Source organism: Apis cerana, linkage group LG1, assembly GCF_029169275.1.
Source record: "Apis cerana isolate GH-2021 linkage group LG1, AcerK_1.0, whole genome shotgun sequence".
NCBI classification, from domain to species: Eukaryota; Metazoa; Arthropoda; class Insecta; order Hymenoptera; family Apidae; genus Apis; species Apis cerana.
The window spans coordinates 6,699,901-6,721,949 of NC_083852.1; the positions used below are offsets into that span (position 1 = coordinate 6,699,901).

Here is a 22,049-nt window from a genome sequence, read left to right on the forward strand (position 1 = left end):
TGTGTCTTGCCTTGTTGGCTCGAGGCAGCTAAAGGTTACTAAAGGTTACCCAGGATTTCTTTTCATATTTTAAGCAGCCACCAGCCGTTTCAGGTGATTGATCGTTCGCGAAAACAGATACAATTTATTCTTCGCTTTTTACTCCTCCTTAATAATCTTCAGTCGCCCCGCAAGACATGCATTCTTCTCTTAGACGTATACGCCTGTTTGTTGTAAAACATTGCTCACATTGACATACGTACACGAAGAGTTTGGAGGAAAGAACGACTTTCAACTTTGCGTTTAAAAAAAAAAAAAAAACAACGTGAACTTGTATTGCTTATTTTTTCATCAAGCTCTTCGTATAAAATGTACATTTTATCGTGTTATGCCGAGTTTCCATGTGTTCGATTTGAACACACGTGAAAAAGGAAAAAATTGCACGAAACATGAAAGTCGGGACGAACGACGGACGGACGGACGGACGGATGGACGGACACGGACACGTTCAAGTCGACGAAAATTATGCGTTACGTTTTTCCACGGATAATGTTGTAAACGCAATTGGTGCGATTATAACGTCGTAATTAGAGTCGTAATTTAATAATAACGCTAGACGCGGTGGACGAAGGAGAGAGCCAACAACGAGACGCGCTGGCAATCGTTTAACTCACCTCTCGTTGAAGGTCTCCTGGCGAGCGTAGTTCTGCAGGCTGCCCTCGTCGATTAAAAATTTCATCCTCTCGAAGAAGGAGGCGGTGATGGCCGGCGGCTGCTTTCGCAGAAGTATATCGATCGGCTTCGGTGCCGACACGCAAAGCTGGCTGCTACGGCATATATGATTCGAGCAACATTCCGGATCCGCGCAATCGATGAGACCGTCTGGAAAGTACATTATGATGCAATTAGAAAAGCTCGTTGATATACATATATATAGTTCGAATCAATGTCAATAAAATCTTGGATTCTTCGTTTCTTTGTTATGAGCTCGATGATCCGAATGGCTGACCATCGTTAAAGTATTTGTAAATTAACAAGAAAATGAAACGCATTTACGGTAATTTACTTATAAGTAATCTTCATCTTTTTAAAATCATTCAAAGCTAAAGTGACAAAATTACAAATCCTCTTTATACCTTTGTCGTTGTCTCTCCCGTCGTTGCAGTTCTGTTCGAGGAGCACGTTGCAATCTTTGCCGTCCCAACCGTCGTAACACCTGCACTCCCACTGGCCATCGTTGCTGACTCTGCACTGTCCGTGCCCGGAACAGGAATTTGGGCAACCTTCCATGGTGCAGTGTTTTCCGTTCCAACCGGTCACGCACAAGCAAGTACCGTTCTTACATTGGCCGTGTTCGTTGCATCGTGGATCGCATTGCTTCAAATTGCACAGCTCGCCCGACCATCCGGGCAAACAGTCGCAAGCGTTGTCCACGCAATGCCCGTGGGGACCGCAATCCAGATCGCATAACTCTGCAAATCGGCAAGGGAAATTACGATTTATATTTCAACCTCCTGCGAATTGTATTGTTCGAGGAACGTTAGTGCACGCAAGCGACACAAGAAGCCAGGGGACAACGACACTTTGTTGGTTTCTTTTTTTCAAAAATGGAATTAGTCAACATGGAAAAGAAAAAAACGGGACAGATAATTTTATAGATGTAATACCTGGAAACACAAGAATCGATTAATTTTCGTAAAATGTTGTACGAATTATTTACTTTATTATCCGCCGATGAAAATCATAATAGCTTCTTTCTTTAACATTACTAATCAACATTCCTTCTACGAGAATACCGCAACGATCGGACTCGCGAATATTAAGATAAAAAATTCCTCGAACGCTGTTTGCTTCTCATCCGTGTTTCATCCTCGAGGGGATCGAGAGTTTGAGCAATTAAGACGCGCGATTCTGATATTCTTTACCTTTCGAGCAGTCATCGCCAGACCACATGGGCTCGCAGAGGCACGTCTGAGTCTCAAGATCAAAGTTGCCGTGCCCGCTACAGTCGGGCAGGCACTGCAACGCTTCCTTGTCCATTTGGCTGCAATCCGCTCCTTTCCACCCTTTCTTGCAAATGCAGGTGCCCTCCGCGCAGAAACCGTGGCCGGAGCAAGTCGGATGGGGGCAGTCCACTTCCTCGCAGTACTTCCCCTTGTAGCCACGCACGCAATTGCACTTTCCATTCGTGCAATGCCCGTGTCCGTTACAATCAGGCACTTCGCATTCGTCGTGTCGCAGAGAACATTCCTTCCCCTTCCAGCCAGGATTGCACTGGCACTCCCCGTTTATGTACTCGCCTATCGAATCGAACAGGACGAAATAATAAGTTAAGGTGACGATAAGGTGATCGATGAAAACGTTGTTAGAAATACATTGGAGAAGTTATTTCGATCGGCGCTATATCGAGGGATGATATAATCGTAGTAGGGGATTACAATAGATAACCCAATTTCTAGAAAAATAAGAGGAATCGATTTTCGTTCCATTTATTTAGCAACGTTTATATCTTCCTTCCTTTTGCGCAGAAGATCATTTCTCGCTTACCACGCTGGCTGCAGAGGACCGGGCAGACGCTCTCGCTGCAATCTTCGCCACCGAAACCAGGGTTGCACTGGCAATGACCGAGCAAACATTCCCCCTTTCCGCTACAACCGTTCGGGCAATTATGCGTCATGTCCTCCGCGATAATAGCTATGAACGACACCTCCTGAGGATCCCCGTCGTCGTTGTACAGCGAAAGGAACCAGTGGCCAGGCTCCATGTAGTGCGTCACTTCCTTCTTGATCGACGGCTGGACGAGAAATCAACGAGTCTTTAACGAATCTCTCTTTTCGCCACTCTGCGCGTTGACGAAGGGAGAAAAGTGAAAAGAAAAAATTGGCAACAACTTTTCAATCGTCCATGTGATAGAAAAATGGAGCGACTACAAGATCCAATGTCATTATATGTTCTGGGACAGAGAAAGAAAAATAAAAACGGGGCAGTGGCACATACAATGACACTAACATGGGACGCCCTTGTGGTTCTGGCCTTGAAACCACTCAACACTTCCAGGAGATCGTACTGCGTGTGCGTAGGAAGCGCGTTTCTTCTCGCGTAGACGCCGATGCTCGCTCCACGAGGAATATTATAGTCGAACCGCACGTACGCCGCTTCCGACTGATAGAATTGCATGTTCCAGTAGCTGTAAGGCGGTATCTCTTTGCTCAGCTTCTGCCCCAGCCCCACTTGGGCGAATGTGGTGCCGTCGGGTGGAAAAGATCTGGCTGGGAATGTTCTCGCACCTGGATAACGTTAGACAGGGAGCGTGAGCCGTGTACCCGTGCGTTTCACTTTCGGAGAAATCAGTTTTCGGATGAAAATTCGAATAATAAAAGAGTATTGAAAAAAAGAATTTTTTCTTTTCAGCAACGATTAAAATATTGGCAAAATTTCGGAAAGAGATATCTCGATCGTCCATCAGAAAACTGATCATTATTTATTGCTTATATGTAAAGCTTAAAAGATATTGTAAAAAATCTGCATGGCTTTTTATACTCGGCTAGGCTTGCGAATCTCGAATCATATAGTCCTATTATTATCCCGCTATTATCGGCTAATAAACTCTAATCGTTGAATTCTGGCGAATCAATTTCACATCCTCCTCCGTCGCAAGAACCAATCAGTTTTTTAATCGTGAAAGAAGAAATAAATAAATGAGAGAAATATCCGAAACAAAATTGGTTCTTACACGGGAATTTTCATCACGCTCCTTATTTACAGCGTGATACCAATTTCCCTTTTTCTTCTGCTTCACTTTCGCAACAATTTCGTGCGAGAGAATCGATTAGAGAAATACCTCGGTTTGTATTGCGTACACACCACGATGCACCAGTACCCATATTACAATATTGCACAAAACTTTTCTACCGTATAACCACTACAACCGTTATCAACGTTTAAACACGCCAGGCAAGTTCGAGCGCGATAAGTAAGAAATACCTCGCGAATAGCTACGTGTGTTGTTTTATTCAAGCGAAGACAGAGAGAGAGAGACAGAGAGAAGCTAGCATCAGCGTAACAGTGAGATCGGAATGGTAACGATAAAAAGAAAAAGTGTTGAGAAATAGAGAAAAGAAAGCGGCGAGGGATTGATAATAAGCGAGCAATAATAATAGGCGAGTGAGAGAAACTAGCGAGGCGCGTGTTAAAAGAGAGAGAGAGAAAAGAGCGTTTGAAAAAAACAATCGTAAACGGGGCCTCACCTTCCAGGATCAGTATAGTGGGTTCTGGGGGTAAGGGTGTTGTCCCAGAACACCCCGACACGCCGCTCGACTCTGAATTCGTCTCGTAATTCGAGGTTGTCCAGTCAATGGTACTGCTATTCTCCTCGGTGCCCGAGAAATAATCGTGCTGGCTACTCGTCTCACCCTTTACCGCCTCCTCCAAACTCACCGAGCTCTTCCCCTCCTCCCTCGCTTCCTCCCGCCTCGTGTCGGCGGCCACCGTTCGCACGAGCTCGTCCACGGATTCGTTCGTGTTGCGCGTTCGCTCTTCCCGAGCCTCGAGGCTCGGCGCCTCGTCAACGGGCGAAAAATCGTTGTCCCACTCGTCGGACGACGAGCCCATGCACGGACAAGAGCACTCGCACTCGCCGCCGGCCCATATAGGAGGCGGTGGGGACGAAGGCGGCTGCGGTGGTGGGGGCAATCGATCATCGCCTCCCTCCACAGGACTCGCGATCTTGGCCATGCGATCTTCCTGCTTCGCCGCGCGTTGCGTCTCTTCGCTCGCTCGCGCCTCTCCCCCCACCTCGGCCGCTCCGTGCCCGTCGCCGCTCGTGGGCACCGAGACGGAGAGCACGTAGAGCGGCCTCGAGGCCGAGTCCCCGGAAGCGATCGTGATGTTGACGAGCACCCGGTGCGGCGAGGACGAGGGTGCCGAGGGCCGCCGGTCGACCGGCACCTCGATGATTTTCACTTGGTGGGTCGGGGGGAGTGGGGACTCCGCGGAATTCGATTCGACGGAGGCGTCGCGCCCGGAGGAATCGGTTTCCTCGTGGAACTTTCTCTCGAATTCGCGCAGAAACTCCTCGTCGCTCTCCTCCCTGGTGATCACGCGGAGGTCGCCGACGGAACGGCGAGGCACGTCGTTCGTCTTCACCTCGTCGTCGAGCGAAATCGGGCCCCGATCGTCCTTCTTGGCCGTTGTCTCGTTCCCGTGACTCAATTTCACGAACTCGACCTCGTCCTGGCCGTTGTAATTGTAAATCGGGGAAGGATAGTCCCGCTGGAGGAGCTCCTCCGATTTCTCGAAACTTTTCACGCGACTCGGCCAGCCGACGTCACCGGACTCGGCCGAGGAGTCCTCCTCCCGAGGGAGTTCTCGCGTCTCCTTCACGACTCCCGAACAAACATCACTCGAACAATTCCTGGGCCCACTTCCCTTACCGCCACTCGCCGCCTCGCTCTCCCTCGCTCCTCCCTCCTCCTCCTCCTCCTCCAAAGATTTCGACGAACCAGGCGGTGCTGCGTCTACTGCGTGCTCGCCTACCAGCGCGGGTTCTACATCCTCGCTACTTACGTTGGGCTCGGTGGAAATCCCCTCAACTTCCACCCTCGATTCTACCACGCTTTCGCTAATCGTGCCATCGTCCTCTTCCGCCGTGGTCGACTCCTCGCCCCGAGACTCGTTCACCTCCTCTTCCGCAACTTCGGAAGGGACGCCACTTTCGGTGGTAGTGGCTCGTAGTGGAACGTAGCTCGTGCTCGAGTCGATGGTCCCTTCGACGCGGTTCTCGTCGATAGTCGAGGAGGAATCGAGATCGTTGGCTGGATTCTCGGACGGTGGTTGGCTCTCTTGGTCCGTAACGGGGGACGAAGAAGAAGAAGAAGAAGAAGAAGAAGAATAGGAAGAACGATCGGTGGTGGGGTTAACAGAGGAGGGGGTAGCGGAGGAAGGGTCGTGCGAGTAGTAGTTGTCAGGTGCGGAGGAGCGAGAGACATACGCGTGAAGCGACGAATACGTGGTGGACGAAGGCGGCGACGAGAGAGACGAGGACGGCGGGGAGGAGTTCGGTCCCGCATGCTCCTTATCATGCACAACAACAACCACACCACGTGGACGATCGCCCGTGAGCCGCGCCGATCGCTCCGCCTCGGGCGATCGCGGCGACGTGGCTGCCCCTTCGCCACCCGCCGCCACCCCGGTCGAGGGAAGCTCGTCGGCTTGCTCACGGGACGGGACAGTTTGGTGCAACGCATGCTTGTTATACGTGTCCCTACGCTTACGGTGGGCGTGCTCTAACATGCTAGCCGATGCTTTCATACTACCTCCAGAGGATGCCTGTTGCCGTGTTCGACCGCTCGACTGCGAGGACGAGGCGCTCGCCGACGAAGAGGTCTTGTTCCCGTCCGAGGACAACGGTTTCGTGTCCGTGCTCTCGCTAACCAGTACCGCGCACGCTTTCGTGCCCTGGTAGGAGCGGTTCACTATGCTCGAGACTGAAACGAGAGAAACGGGGGGTTCATATTGGGTCTAGTAGTTAATAAGGTTTAGTAGCTAATTTCGAATTGGATATAAAAAAAATTGTTGCTTATTCAACTTTAAGACAATTGGGATTTATGATGAGAATGTTATCAATTGGTTCAACTGAGTTAGTATTTTTACATTTATTCATGCAATATTTAAATCATTAATATTTATGTGTGTGGGAAGATGTATACATTGTATGAATAGAAATCAAGATATTCGAATTTATTATGGTATGTACTATATTTGTCCATTAAAAAGAATAATTTTAATTTTTTCAATTTTAAGATTATGTGGATTTCCTTTTTTAGTAGGTTATTATTCAAAAGATTTAATTATTGAATATTTTTTTATTAGAAAAATAATTTATCTTTCGGTAGTAAATTTAATTATTGGTACTATTTTTACAGTTTCTTATTCGTTTCGAATAATTTTAGTATTAACGAGAAAATATTTAATGATAAATGTTATTTATTTAAAAGAAGATAAAGTTGTGGCAATTTCTATATCAATAATAATATTATTAATTTATAAATTTATATTATTAGTTTATAAATTGTTAGTATTTAAAATAATAATTTTAGGTATAATTATAGGATTTATTGCTTTATAGGCTTTCTTGCAATAATAATAAAATTTCGGATACGATATCTGGTTCTTCTTTCATCGGACGAATAGATTTTGCATTCGATGCGCGGAAAAAAACGAGATATCTCGTGACCCAATGTGTTTTTCTTTGAGAAAGCAAGTATATGATCCGAGAGAAATAATAATACATTTATAATTTAAAAACCGATCTTGTCCCCACGGTATCAATTTTTTCGAAATTCTATCAATAATTCCGCGTTAATGTAATCGAAACGCGTTGAAAGCGTTTTTTTTAAAAAACTTGGCATTTCATAAATAATAATAAAAACGTTTCCACACGGAGTAATTCGATGTTTGGCGCGTTAAAAAAAAGGAAAAAATTGATCCATTAAAATTATTTAAAATTATCGTCGACACGAAGTACACGAATCGATGAATTATTATCGAAATTAGAGGAGGCGAATACGACTTACCCACGACGTAGGCTAGGGCCGCCGTTATGCACAGCGAGACCATAAGCAGTATCATAGCGATCAACTTCCAGCTGCACCAATCGACCCCTTTCACGAAATGGCAACGAATGCTTTGCCTCCTCATCGGGATCATCGAAGACGCGTGGCCGTACGGCAGAGGTACCCTGCAAAACAATCTCCCATTTCACTTTCCGTTAACGTCATCGATCAATCAATTTTACCTAATCGTTCAGAGAACAACGAAATACGAAAGAATTTAAATAAGCATATACATATATATATAAACACACGACGGATCGTTTATCTTAATGCGATTTTTCGATAAGATTAAACGATACCGGTTGTGGGATCCAATTACAAAACAAACAAGCCTCGAGAACGGAAAAGCTCGAGTAAGGAGAAGGGCACTTTGATCATCGACCTCGTTCCATAACGCGAATCGGGAAAATTTGGCTCGTGGAAATGCAACGTCGGATCTCTTTCTCGCGTCTTCCCTTTCCAGTCACGTTACCAACTCGATTATACAAAATTACCCGAATTTCCCTCTGTTTCAACGATTAAAGGGAGAGGAGGAGGAGGGGTATCCGGTAAAGTGGTGCGCGAGCTCTCCCCCCTCTCTCTCTCTGCGAACGTTGATTTCAAAGGGAGCGCAACGTCGGTTCGCGTCGTTTGATACGCGGCAAATATATTTGTACTCGTCACGTGCTCTCCGCGCAAAAGCATCGCCCGGCCCCTCGAGTATGTTTATGCTGCGAACGTGGAACGTGGAAACGGCCGCTTCCAAGTAACTCGGAAACGTCTAACAAAAATATTTAAACGGGACGGGCCGAGCAGCGAGAGGCTGCCTGTTTGCTTTCGTTGCATCACGCGATAATGGAAAACGAAAGCCAGACGTCGTCGTCGTCGTCGTCGTCGCGGAGGTCTTTCCTCTCCTTGCCTCGTGGAAAATCGCGCCAATTCTTCCTTTCCCTCTGCTTTTTCTCCCCCCTTCCTTCCTTAACCGATTCGAGGCAACGATTCTAAATATTTGGGGTACGAATTAAGTCGGCTCGGGAAAAGAAGAGCGGAAGTTTGTGTTTTTTTTTCGTTTCCCTTTTTCGAATCTCTTTATTAACCGAAGAATTCTTCTCGATGATACAGGGTGAGAATAACACCATCAGACTTTTCGATCCTCGACGAGATCGCAACATTTTCCACGAGGAGAATCGTAAAGGAGCACGATTTTGCACAGAAACCGTTCCTTGGCCTTCAAACATTGACTCATCGCGCGACGCCGTCTGAATAGATGATTCGTTCGTCGTTGTTCTCGAAAATTTTTTTTTTAATCTCCTTTCCCCTTCTTCTCTTTGAGACAGAAACTCGAGAGAGAGAGAAAGAGTATGGAAAAATGAAATAGGCTTACCTGTCCATGTTGTTCTGCAGCTCGACCTTTATCGGACTATTCCCCGTGGACTGATTCTTGTTGTTGTACTCATTCTTCGGTATCTCTGCGAAAATAGAGGGAGGCAACGATAGAGACAATTTGTTACGTTGTGCGGATCGAGGAAATTTCTCGTGGGAGACGGTGCCCTACTTTTTCCATAATCTCACTTTTATACCGTCGTCCCTTTGCTCAGACGTTGCGTATCCGCGCAATATCCTCTTAACACGAATAATTTATCCGCGACGCAACGTTAGAAAAGAGTCGAATGTTCCCTTTCGTTTTATCCTCAAACTATAGCGATAATCGTTCCTTTCTTCCCAGTCGAACACGAAGCATCAACGATAAATCTGCCATTTCGATAATTACTCACCAAGCCAACATTTCTTATCCGTTTTTATCAGCTTTCCAATTGCCCAAGATACAATTAAGAGGGAAAACGAATGGAAACGAGCGTCCATCCTTCGCTTCTATCCCTTTTTTACCCGGTTTCGCGATATGGAAACGGTTTTGCGATGCCAGACGCGACGCGCCCTTTTCTTTTTCACCGTCGATATACAGGAGAGGCGGAGGGAAAAGAAGCGGGTCCCGCGTTGAATCGATAAGTACATGATTCATCGTGGTTTCGGTTTGAATTTCAAGTATCGAAGGTGCATAAGAAAGGAAAAACACCGCGATCGATGTTTCTCGCCGATCCCTGGACTTTCCTCGGCAATTGAAAACGGCGTTGTATAATGAATACCGATTATATAAACGATTGACGATTGTCTCTAAATGCTCGTCCTCTCCTCTCACGTTTTCTTTAACGTGCGCTCGGTGAATAGGATCGTTGAGAACTCGGTCGCGACATCTGTGATCGCAAATTTGCAATTCTTCCCTCCCCTTTTTTTCCAAATTCAAGATTTTACTACACGAGTCAGGTTACAAGATTACTCGATCGTTTTTGGGGATCTCCACAAAAATTTAACTCAAAGAACCATTCAGCAAAGTTTCTTTTTTCTCCAATTGATCAACTACTCTCTCTTCTGAAAGTGAATTCAGAAATTTGTTTCCATTGCGTGAAAGTAAATCACCACATCGTGTGATTAAAGGGGATTCTGGCCACGCCTAACCGTAGGCAACGCGTCCCTTTTTACGATATATTTCCACGCGTTTAGGTCGATAATCACGGACAGGGGGGGAAAAAAGCAAAAGGAGGGAAATATCCGCCTAAACGCCATAATCGTCGGATTATTTCGGGCCCGGCAACACCTGCAATTAGCCGCGTGGGGCCAGGACGTCTTCCCACGCTCCGATTTCGTGTTCACCAGGTATGCGAATCGTAGAATCACGCGAACGATTCTTTCACTCGTTATTTAAAAATTACGAAGGAAGGGACGTGACTAAGAAGATTAATTCCTTTTTTCCCTCGAATCTCTCATATTCGATCACAATTTGAATTAAGTTTGAAAACTTAATTCAAAGTATTCTTTAGAATTTAATGGATGATTATTGACACGATTTCAAACACTTCTTAATCTCTCGATTCGCGTGCAACCAGAAGACCGTTGAGCAGGAGGGAGGAGAAGAAATTTTGCGAACAGCCGTCGATCCTGAAGGAGGCTAGCAGCGACAAAAGACGTTTCGGTGGAAGATTGGCGACGGTGGGCCACCGGGGAATAAAAGGAGGAGCGTGGCGAGGATCGATCTTAGCCTCGAGTGGCACCGGTTCACTTCGCTTTGCTATTCTGTTGGACGGTTATAAGCGTCAGCCAGTGTCATAACCGTGTGGGTCAACGAGTCGAGAGGAGTCGTAATAAATCACCGGCCCGAACCGTCCCACGCTTTCGAAAACGCCGCGTGCTTTTCAAGATTAACAAGGGTGCGTTTAAAAGTACAGAGTGTCCATGGAAAATTTTTTCCAGTCTTCTCCTTTCGAGGTAAAAAGAAAATTCCTTCTTGTATCGGTGGCTTTTCCATCCGGCGTACTCGAGAAACGTCAAGAAGCTTGGAGATTTCGGCTTCGTTTTGTTTTCCCCACGCAACCGATACCCCCGCTGTTACTCTCCAACAGCGTCTCCTTCTTTCACGGTGTATGCTTCTCCTCCCCCCCTCTCTCTCTCCACTTCGTTCAACTGCTGTTTAAAACCGAGACAGGCATTTTATCGTTTCTGGAAAATTCTCAGCATCTCGAGACCCTCGAAGGGTGGTTCGATGGACGGTTATTACGGGGATAATAATCATTGAGTGATGATAAATCGGAAAATTTTGGAAGAGGAGACAACGTTTCTCTCTATCATTTAACGAGAACGATGCTGCGAGTAAAAAAGGAAACAACTTCTTAGAATATTCAAATGTTTTTAGATTTCCGATAAGAAGATAAATCAATCGTTTCGAAAGAATTTCAGTAAACAAAACGAAAACTTTGGAACTGTTCTTGGAAATCTTTCTTCGAAAATGCCTCATAACGGTCCTCCTTGACGGATAAGATATCGGGGTTTTGGAAAATTATCGCACCCGATTGGTTACCACCGATTACTACCCTCGTCAGAAACGTCAGTCAACTTTCTCTCCCTCTTCCTAAGAAGCCCTTCCTTATTGGGAATCCTCGATGAGACGCGTTATCGTTCCACGCACAATCAACAATCGCTTTTCCACTTTTCGTGGAAAGTCACAGCGCTCTCGGCTGTCCGTATCCTTGTTTCGTCCAGCTGGTAAATAATCGATCGACGTATTTTCCAGGATCCAGGAGGGATAGACTTTTTCCGCTATCGGTTAAAAAGTGTTTGAGAGACAAATATTCGGAGAGGGGACGACAGATAAGGATTCTTTGTTTGATGTACAGTGGCTCTCACTCTTTCACGGCTTTTTGCTCACCGGTTCTCATGTTTGAACGGGGATCGTGGCCGATTTCCTCCCTGTTTGCACATGTTTAACACGCCGCGATCTTGAAATTCGAGTTCAAAGGATTCTTCGTTCGAAGAGTTTTTTCCTCCTTAAACGAAATGAAATAAGTTCGATAAATCGATCCTCTTAGGGAATGTAAATAATAACGTGAGAATTGAGAATCTTAAAATTCACGAAGAAGAAACATTATGCGTCTTTTGATTCTCCAATGCCGACCGATCTGTCCAATTATTCAACGACGATCTTTTACGCATTGGAGCAGAATTAAACAATTTTCGAGCACCGTCTTTTCCACCATGGAACAACACCCCTTGGATACTCACTTGGTATACTGTAAAAGCCGCCGGATGAGGTGCGTACGAGGCAGGACGGCTGGAGGTCGGGATCACGCTCGTGGTCGCTGGCTGCGTGACTTCCTGGCAATCTTCCGTTGACGCGACTCATTGTAGGATTACGCGGAGGCACATCGGGCGGGCCCCGCGGCGCCGAATTGTCCAACAAACACCCTGCAACCGAGATCCAAAACTTAGCTCGCGTTCGAACGAGAAGAAAGTTTGAGAGCAATCATGTTGGATGATTTCGGCCGTAAGACTTAGCTTGTATCATTTTTCTTAGTAAATTCGCAAAGAAAATAGAGGAATTTGGCGGCTATTCTGATGATTTACATCGATTGGTTTGTTAATTATATCAAGATCAAGATTTCTCTCTCGCGTTGGAACGAGAACAAGATTTAAAAGCGTGTGCAAAGTAATCATATTGGATGATTTTGATTTAAGATTTACATCGATTGGTTTGTAAAGAATCTTCGTGATTCGGTTTTATTTATAAGATTCACGGTTCAACAAATAGCCTATAATCAAACTATTTTTCTTATTTTATTAAACCAGTAGATTGCATTCGTGGAAAGAAAAGTATTTTGGCAATCAAGATCGCTTTTCTTTGTCTTAAATTGTCTGTAAATTGCACTGCTCACGTTGGAATGGGAGGAAAGTTTGAAAGCGTGTGCAAGGTAATCATAATCAAACTATTTTTCTCATTTTATTAAACCAGTAGATTCATGGAAAGAAAGTTTAAAAGAAAAGTATTTTGGCAATCGTATTGGATGATTTATATTATCGATCCACGAAGAATTATTCGATTTTAGCCAAGATTTTTCTTAGCTTACAGTAAACTGTATTCGTGGGAAGAAAATTTAAAAGAGAAGTATTTTTGCAATCGTATTTGAACCACAAGATTCAAATCACTTTTCTCAACTCAGCATAGAAAGAAGAGTACTTGGAGTTTTATTCGACGATCTCAACTTCCCAATTCGATCCTTTGCAAAGGTGTAAATAATAATAACGCAGAACAATTTTTAATACAATCTTCGAAATTCAATCCGGTCCCCAAACTTCGATTCCTTCCAATTCCCTCGTTTCCAACCCCTATCAAATCGATCGGATCGAAAAAGCAATCTCGAAAGACAACTACGACGCTATCGAAGGCATCGTAAGAACGGTTCGATTCAAGTTGGGGAGGGGAAAAGAGAAAAATAACAATTTTTGCAGTCCACCTAGCCGCCTAACGATCATCCTTCTCGAGGAAAACGGGACAATGACTACGCGTAATCCCGGGCAGGTGGTTTCCATCCGGGCGAAAGGGTTGAGCCGATCTCGCGATCGGGCACGTTTCACACAGGCGGACTCTGTTACAGGGATTACACGAGGTCGAGTGACCCAGAATCGCGGACGCTCCTCTCTCTCCCTTGCGCAACCATGCGAAATGAACCGCTTTTTCGAAAGCAGCAGCCCCCAGCTTTTTTTCCTCCATCCATGCCAGGTATAACAATGTCACCCGTATTCTCCTTTTTTCCCTCCTCCCTCTCTTCCTCCTTTTTTTCGAAAAGCACATTTATAACGGAAGATGCGTTTTTTATTTTTTTTTTTTCCCCCCCGAGAGCCAATACAACGGGATATCTCTGTTAAAATTTTCGCAACAATTTTTACGAGCTTCCATCCCCCAGATACTGTTTCGAGAAAAGATCGATGATTGTGTATATACGTGTATTCGAAATTTTTATTGCTTTATCCGAAACGTGATAAACGTTATTCGAAGAAGAATCGAATTCTAAATTTTTGTTATCGTCGAGGAAAGTTTTCGTTTGATTCTTTATTTCGAAACTAGAGGGATTAGAATCCCATTACCGTACTTGTATATTCATTATCCGGCACGAATCTTTCATAAATTCGGTTGAAATTCATTTTTAGATTTCCTCGATACTCGAAAAGTAGAACAGAAACCAGATTCTTCGAGTAGATTATAAGCCCGTTTCTTAAGCGCCCTCTCTCCCTCTCTCTCTCTCTCACGCGCACACATTATATCGAGCACAATCCGAAACGCCTAACAGACCGATCTCACGTATAGGGTGACCCGTCGGAAGAAACTCGAGCCGTGCTCTTTTTTTACGTTCTCTCTGTATTAGCCAATGAACTGGATCCTTTCTCTCTTTCATTCCTTTTTTACGCCTCTAAAAGAACAGTTCCTCTGACATTCGATCGACCACGGTTCCCAACGAATGGAAGAAGAAGATCTGGAATAAAGGAAACTAAGTAAGACGACGGGAAGAAAGGGGAAGGGAAGGGAAGGGAAGAGGAGCTAGCCAGAAAAGTACAAGTTTCGTTCATAGGCGCGACAAAGATCCAGAAACACTTTTTCTCCCCCGACTAATCGTTCTCTCCCTCTGCTTCCTCCTCGCGCTCCTCCCCCCGGCTTCATCCAAGAGCACTCGACCCTTTTACGAGCGAACTTTCTTCAGTTTTCGACGTTTCCCCCGGAGGGGCAGCCGCCATTTCGCGTTCCTGGTGGCGTGCATCGAGCAAGAAAGCCGGGACATGTAAATTGCCGTTGACACACCGGAGGGGGGCATGGAAATCGGGTATCTTTACGACTCTTGTGAAATTTCCCGTTATTACTTTTCGTACGAGTCGGGGAGAGAAAGGGAGAGCGGAGTATAAACTCAAAACCGATTTATTTCGAGAATAATCAAAGTAATCTCGCCAAAAATCCATACGTTGCGAGTTTATATTTAAATAAATTGGAAGAGAAGGAAGAAGTTTGTCTTCTCAAAATTGATCCTAACCTCCTCTCCAAAAATCCAAAAATCCATTATATTTAAATAAATTAGAAGGGAAGTTTGTCTCGCTCTATTCTCTTCTCAAAACTGATCCTCTCCAAAAATCCATTATATTTAAATAAATTGGAAGGGAAATAAAACTGATCCAGACTCTCTGCTCTCCAAAAATCCAAAAATCCATTATATTTAAACAAATTGAAAGAAAAGGAAGAAGTTTGTCTCTCTTCTCAAAACTAATCCTAACTTCCTCTCCAAAAATCCAAAAATCTATTATATTTAAATATTTAAATAAATTGTTATATCTATTATAATTAATAAATTATATTTAAATAAATTAGAAGGGAAGTTTGTCTCGCTCTATTCTCTTCTCAAAACTGATCCTCTCCAAAAATCCATTATATTTAAATAAATTGAAAGAGAAGGAAGAAATTCTCTATTCTCTTTTCAAAATTGATCTCCTCACCAAGAATCCAAAAATCCATCCTATTTAAATAAATTGAGAAACAAGAAGTTTGTCTTCTCAAAATTGATCCTAACCTTCTCTCCAAAAATCCATTATATTTAAATAAATTGGAAGGAAATATTTAAATGAAACTGATCCAGGCTATCTGCTCTCTAAAAATCCAAAAATCCATTATATTTAAATAAATTGGAAGAGAAGGAAGAAGTTTGTCTTTATTCCTTTCTCAAAACCTCTCCAAAAATTCATCATATTTAAATAAATTGGAAGGGAAGGAAGAAGTTTGTCTTCTCAAAATTGATCCTAACCTCCTCTCCAAAAATCCATCATACTTAAATAAATTGGAAGAGAAGTTGTCTCTCTCCATTCCACAGAAATATTCTCTTCTCGTTTCTTACTATGTAAAACGCAGTAGTAAAATCAATCACGTATTCAATTTGATCGAGGATAACTTTGGAAAAAAATCGATACACCCAAAGAAGAAGAAGAAGAAGCGACCACCGCTCTCCGCAACAAATCGAGAGCATCGAAGCGGAAGAACCATCTCCCTCGCGGCGAATAGTTATTCTTCCTAATAGATCGGCGGGAGTAGTTACACGCCGATCCCATTCTTCCCTCGCGCCGATCGACCGAGTTTTCAAAGGAAAAAGAGCAACGTGGCGCACAAACGCGCTGCTACGAGCCCGCTCGAGAACGATACAAAGGACGAGTATCCTCCTCCTCTGCGAATCCTCGAATTATCCTCGCCCGATAGATCCTTTCTCCGTAAGGAATCCTTCCAAACGTAAACGTCATCGCGTTCTCGAGGACGAGGACGCTTGTTGTTGTCGCACCCGGCCGCGTAATGGATGCGCGCCCATTCAAAAAATGGGAGAACGCGTAACACAATACGAGGGACGGCAAAGAGGCCGTGTCTAATGGAATTTATTAGAGAAGCATATACCTGAACAACCTTTCCTTTCTTTCCCTTCCCTTTCTTCCCTTGCACGCGCAAGTTTTCGAATCAAGAAGGTAATGGTGCCGCCAGTCGCCAAGCCAGTTGGTGGGGCGGTTTCGTCACGTGTGCGTAGAAGGGAGGGGGAAAAGTGGGGGAATTTTAACCCCTTGCGTTTGACTTCTTTTTAAAATTTCCCTACAATTACAACAGATTTCCTAATCTTTTTATGTACGTGGAATGATATACGAACGAGTTAGATTTTGTTTGTGGTGAAATTAGACATCGAACTATATTTTAGAGATATTATTTTCAAAGATTATTTTTGAGTTTTTGGAAATATGCGACTCGAATGAAGATGAGTTTGAGGATGGTAATTATTAAAATAAACGCGCGAAACACCGATATAGACTTTGATATTCCATAAACACACGGTAAAGTTACATCAAGATATTGGAATATAAAGTTTTTTAATTCGTGCGTGAAATCTTTCTAACTTAAAGAAATTCACGTGGAGGAACTTCGTTGGTTCGAAGAAGGCCTGGAATCAACGTACATTTAATTAGAAATTGTGATTTCGCGTTTAATGGACAACAGGAGAGTGGAGAAAAGAAAGAACGAGACATTATAATATTTCCACGGATAGGAAAAGAGAGGGGGGGGGGATTAAAAAGGAAGTCACGATTTTCCCCGAAAAAGACCTTGATCCGAAAAATCACGGACGGGACAAAGCCATCCGTGAAATCGAATTAAATGTTTTTCCAAGCGCAGCTTCATTCGGAGCGGCGCTTTAACAATTGTCGATCGAGAATTTCCGTAACCGGCCATGTTTCGTTTCAATTTACCCCGTCACGGTGGGCGGGGGAAGGGACACAACGGGCTGATTGTAAACCGTCGTCGTTTGTTTAAAGAAGAAAAAAAAAAAAAAGTCACACTCGATCCAAACTCGATCGAACGAAAATTTACATCGACGATGAGAGAACCGATACATCTTGAAAATATTTTTACTTATTTATTTAATCAAAAATTAATCCCCGATAGAAAACTCCTTCTTCGTCTTCATCCTCTCATCCTTCCTCCCCTTCTCGTCTCTCTCGCGTGACAACGAATCCGCCGAGGGTGGATTAATTTTTCCACGAAAAATCCTCGCCCCAGCAAAATGTTAAATCGTTCAGAAGCGAACGACACCGCGACAGTGGGCAGGGAACGTTTACACGGAGGGAGGGAGAGCAAACGATTCGGCTCCCCGGTCACGTATCGAGGGGAGGAGGAGAGGGGGCCAGGTCGACGTATTTTGGGAGGAAAATGGACCAAGGGTTGGCCTCTGGTGCGTGTGGATTAGCTTTCGAACCTAGAATTAATACTGTATCGAGGAAGAGGAGGGTAAAAATTACGCTTCCGCGTGAGTCGTGAGTGGAACAATTGCATACGAAATGCGGCCGTGGAAAATGTTATCGCATTTTTCCTTCTCTCCTTTTTTTTTTTTTAATCTCTTCTCTTTTCGAGGGGATTTTTTTAGGAAGGGGAGGAGTGTAACAAAATAGAGACGAAAAAAGCACTGTTTGTTAATTAAAGTAATTGAGGGTTGTAAATAAAAATAAACTGAAAATCTATGGACGTCCCCTCCTCTCTCTTCCCTTGTAGTTTATTTATTCATTCTCCCCGGGCGTGCATCCCTCGAACAAGTTCTTTTTACGTTGAAATGTTTTTTTTTTTATAATTCCTCGCTTTGTGTCGGCTCTCGACGATATATTTAAATAAATTATCAATCCTGCACCCATCGATCACCAAGGAACAACTATAAATAGTGCTTTGTGATTTCCATATCCTCTTCTATAATTACGTGCTAAACTATCGAGCCTTGTTGCCTCGTGAAGGAAAAAAAAAAAAAAAAATTATATTAATAGACGACGATACATCAAAGTTTCGCATTTTCGCATTTCGAACGACTGTGCATGTACACGTTCGAGAGTGAACATAGTCGAAATAGCACGGTAAATTTTCAGAGCAACCGATCAAAGTCGATCAAACTTTCAAACTTTGACAGCGAAACTTTCCGGATAGATAGATAGATAGATAGATAGATAGACGGAGAGACAGAAAGAGACAGAGAGGTTTTGTCCGTAAAAAGGCAAGACCTCTCGACGTGTCTCGACTGGAAACGTTTCCTTCCGGAAGAAGCTCGTGAATGTGAATTACGCTCCCTCGTCGCGGGATAATTATACACTCTCGTAGATCGACAGCCTTCTTCTCCACGAAAATATTATCGAAACAATTCGATTCAATTTAAAGATTTGAAAATACACTTTACTTGTTTATTATTTTCACCTCGCCTTTCCCTAACGATAAAATCGTTTCAAATTGGAAAACTAGGGGGATATGTCCTCTCCAACTCGTGTTTCGAGATCCACGATAATTTATGGTCGCGGCATTTAGTTGTGTATATAATAATAATAATAATAGCACGGTTGATCGGTTGGCGATTCCAAAGTTCTCGGCGAAAATTTGCCGGCAGCAGCGGCTCCCGCCACTGTATCAATTTGCCGTAATTGAATTGGGTTTCGACGAAATATATAACCGGTTAAAGTGGCGCTATCCGAGAGTGGATCCGATCGAAACCATTCACAAAAGAAGAATAATAATTTTTCCCCTCCCGATCATCGATCCAGCCTAATGCAATCGAGACGAGCTTTGTCGCGTCGAATTATCTAAATATCTTATCACGGCTCCATCAAAGGGATTTTTTCCCCCCTCTTTCTTTCCTCGATCGATCAATTCGGTGCGATCTCCCCCTATTTCGAGAAGAATTTCCTATTATTCGTATCGTATCTCGATTCTCCAGGCACTCTTCATTCAAATTCCTCCTCCCTAAAAATTTTCCAATTAGAAAATCGATACAGAAGCATAATTTAAGAAGAAACTGAAATTACTATTATACTATAGGGGAGAAGGGAAATCTTGAAAAAGGAGAGAGAGAGAGAGAGGAGGAAAACGATTTTAATTGGAAACCAGAGGAGGGAGAGACGACGGTTGGCAGCGTTGCCTGGCCAAAGCTCGAGGTGGAGGCTCTGACTTGAGGGTTGCGGAGAAAGGTTAGGGGTCGATCTCTTCGACCCTCGACGTTTTAAGTAATCGTGCGATTTCCTTTTTTTCAACGAAATAGAAAGAGTTAATTTACTTTGGACGCAAGAGAAAAGTTGTGGGAGGGAGACGTTGCCGCATCTAATCTGTCGCATCATTCGTCTCCACCGTTACGTTCCTTGAAGTCCTCGTTAACATTTCTTCCCTAATTTCAATGTTCCAGAGAAGAAAAATGGAAGAGTTGCGTCTTATAGCAGAGCTCAGCTTTGTATAGAATGCTTTAAAGTCTTACGCGAGTAGTCGAATAACCGGATGTGGCAATTTTATTAAAAAAATTACGAAATTATTGAAATTAGAATTTAATAAAATTTTATTAGGCCGAAGTCAGGACAATTTGGACGAAAAATTGTCTCCTATATGTTTCTTATACTCGACTCATTAAAGCACAACTCTTCTATATTTCTTTTTATACGAATTAGAAAATTTTAACAATTACGACCACTCGTGGAGACACGACGGAGACGAATTATTCTTACTGGCGTTATTAAAATATCAGCGCGTGCCTGAAGAAGATCTCGTTGAAAATGAAGCGCGGCAGTCAAAGCGTTAAACGGCGGCGGTCGAATTTTTTCGCTGGGCAAAATGGAAAGCTTCCCGCGGGTTCTCGGTTCTCGAGAGGGGAAAAGAGCTTAATTCGTTTCCCGTCGGAATTCACGCGGCGGGGAATAAAGGGAGGGAAGGGAAGAGAGAAAGGGAGGAGGGTAGAAGCAGGAATCTCTTCCTTCGTTTCGCTTCGAAAGGAAGTTCGAATTCACATTTTCGTAGGAGCGGATTTACAACGCGAAAGTGAAATCTTGTAAAAGTTGAAAAGAAAACGTTTAAACTCTTTTGTAAAAACACTTACTCTCCATCTTGGAATTAAGAAAATTAATCTTATGTAATATATATTCGAAAATAAAGATCACGCTTCGACGAATCGCACGTTTCATCATGACGAGGAATCGAGGAATCCTAAAACGCACATTGTCGATCTCTGCTTCGACTCTGCTTCTTTTACAAGCGTCGTAAATAAACCTTCGATATCTCTGGAAAACACCCCCTTCTCGAGAGCGTCCTCGAGAATCCCACCCTGACGAAGAAAGGAGCGTCCAACTCGAGGAATATTTCGTTTGGGAGAGGCTTCTTCCGCGGAATAATCGAATGATATATCCTTCATACGGCTGCGTTCAGAGGAGAAGAGAGAGTCCACGGGGGAAATGGGGCAAAGCTTAATTTCTCCATTAGAATTTACGTGCCGCGAGAAGGAACGAGGCCAATGCAGAAGAGGGAGAGAGAAGGAGGCACGAAAAGCCGATCGTTCTTCACGATCGGATCCTCGTTCGAGTGGAGGGGCTTTCCAGTGGAGCAGCTTGATATAACAACAACGGCTTGTTCTCTCTCTCTTCTTTCTTTCTTTTTATTTTTTTCCCCGAACGAGTCGCGTGGAAAGGGCGAGATGGAAGGCGCGAGCGAGGGTGGTGGAATTTTTTCCGGTTTAAGGAGAGGAGATCGAAATCAAAGGAGCGCCGATCCGTGTGAATTCTCGAGGTTCTTCGAAAGTGGGATTCTTAAGAAGGTATGCGTGTGTCCGCAAAGAGGGGTGAGAAAAGAGAGAGAGAGAGTTTTATTTTCACGCTCCTTTCTTCCATATTTTTGCTCGGCTGACGTTTTCGAAAAAGTAAAACGAACTCGTCGATCTTACTCGGTAAAAAATCTTCCAAGGTGGTGTGTTTCGCAGCGACGAGAATAAGAATTGGTAAAAATCGGGGATCTTGATTCGAAAGCGTGAATGTCGTAACGGCATAACATTTAATAGAAAAAAATGTTTCGAAAAACATTTCAAATTCGTGGGTAAATGAATCGTTAATCGTCATTTCTCTCAAATAGAGTTGGTCGAAAAATCGAAAGAAACGTAACATCGAAAAGGAAATATATTTCCTCGCGCGTGGAGAAGAGAAAGATTTTAATTTTTGCGAGATCTCAAAGATTTCAAGGAATTTAATCGAAAAAAGAAAAGCGATGCACATTTTGTTCACGATTAAATGATTAAATTAAGAAATCAACAATCTTATTCGTTCCTCGTAATTTCGTTTCATGATAAAACAATCGACAAAATTCATATTCAAATTCAATCATCTCTCAATAATCGACAATCCAAGAATAAGTTCTTCCTTTTCTTTTTTTTTTTTTTAATAATTCCACCGCGGTGAAATTTCCACGTTTTATGTACATTTCGGGATTCATGGGGAAGACCGCGCGTTTTTCCGCTGACTTTCCAGCGTGTAACAGCGCGTGTTTACCTGCTGTTTAGACCGTCCTTCATAAACAAGCGTCCGTTTTATCGCGACGTGAAAAAAACCCGCGTCCTTTCTACCAGCGAGGGGATTTAAAAAGAGAAAAAATAAAAAGAGGGAGAGGTTAACACACTTTCGAAAGGGAGAAAGTGTGTTCCGTTTTCAATTTTCGAATTTGTCGTGATTCGAAACATGAATTGAGAAAGGATACGCGTTTAAATCCAAGACGTTAAATCGAGTTAGAATTTTAAACCTAGCCTGTTACCTTAG

The 22,049-nt window shown here is 43.7% G+C and overlaps 1 protein-coding gene across 16 annotated transcripts in view; it reads right to left on the reverse strand.

The window, feature by feature from the left end:
- LOC107994843 (teneurin-m) overlaps nucleotides 1–22,049 on the reverse strand; it is a 502,908-nt gene that overhangs the window by 14,034 nt on the left and 466,825 nt on the right. For 12 of the 16 annotated variants that reach the window (XM_062081247.1, XM_062081219.1, XM_062081197.1 and 9 more), the window contains 9 exons: nucleotides 12,183–12,365; nucleotides 8,956–9,040; nucleotides 7,554–7,717; nucleotides 4,227–6,464; nucleotides 2,977–3,266; nucleotides 2,527–2,773; nucleotides 1,905–2,279; nucleotides 1,116–1,451; nucleotides 654–861 (listed from right to left, as the gene is read on the reverse strand). In XM_062081247.1, the coding sequence (XP_061937231.1) occupies nucleotides 654–861; nucleotides 1,116–1,451; nucleotides 1,905–2,279; nucleotides 2,527–2,773; nucleotides 2,977–3,266; nucleotides 4,227–6,464; nucleotides 7,554–7,717; nucleotides 8,956–9,040; nucleotides 12,183–12,365 (4,126 nt within the window). The remainder of the gene's footprint in view (nucleotides 1–653; nucleotides 862–1,115; nucleotides 1,452–1,904; nucleotides 2,280–2,526; nucleotides 2,774–2,976; nucleotides 3,267–4,226; nucleotides 6,465–7,553; nucleotides 7,718–8,955; nucleotides 9,041–12,182; nucleotides 12,366–22,049) is intronic. The other 4 variants (XM_062081226.1, XM_062081213.1, XM_062081288.1 and 1 more) reach the window with 3 other exon arrangements.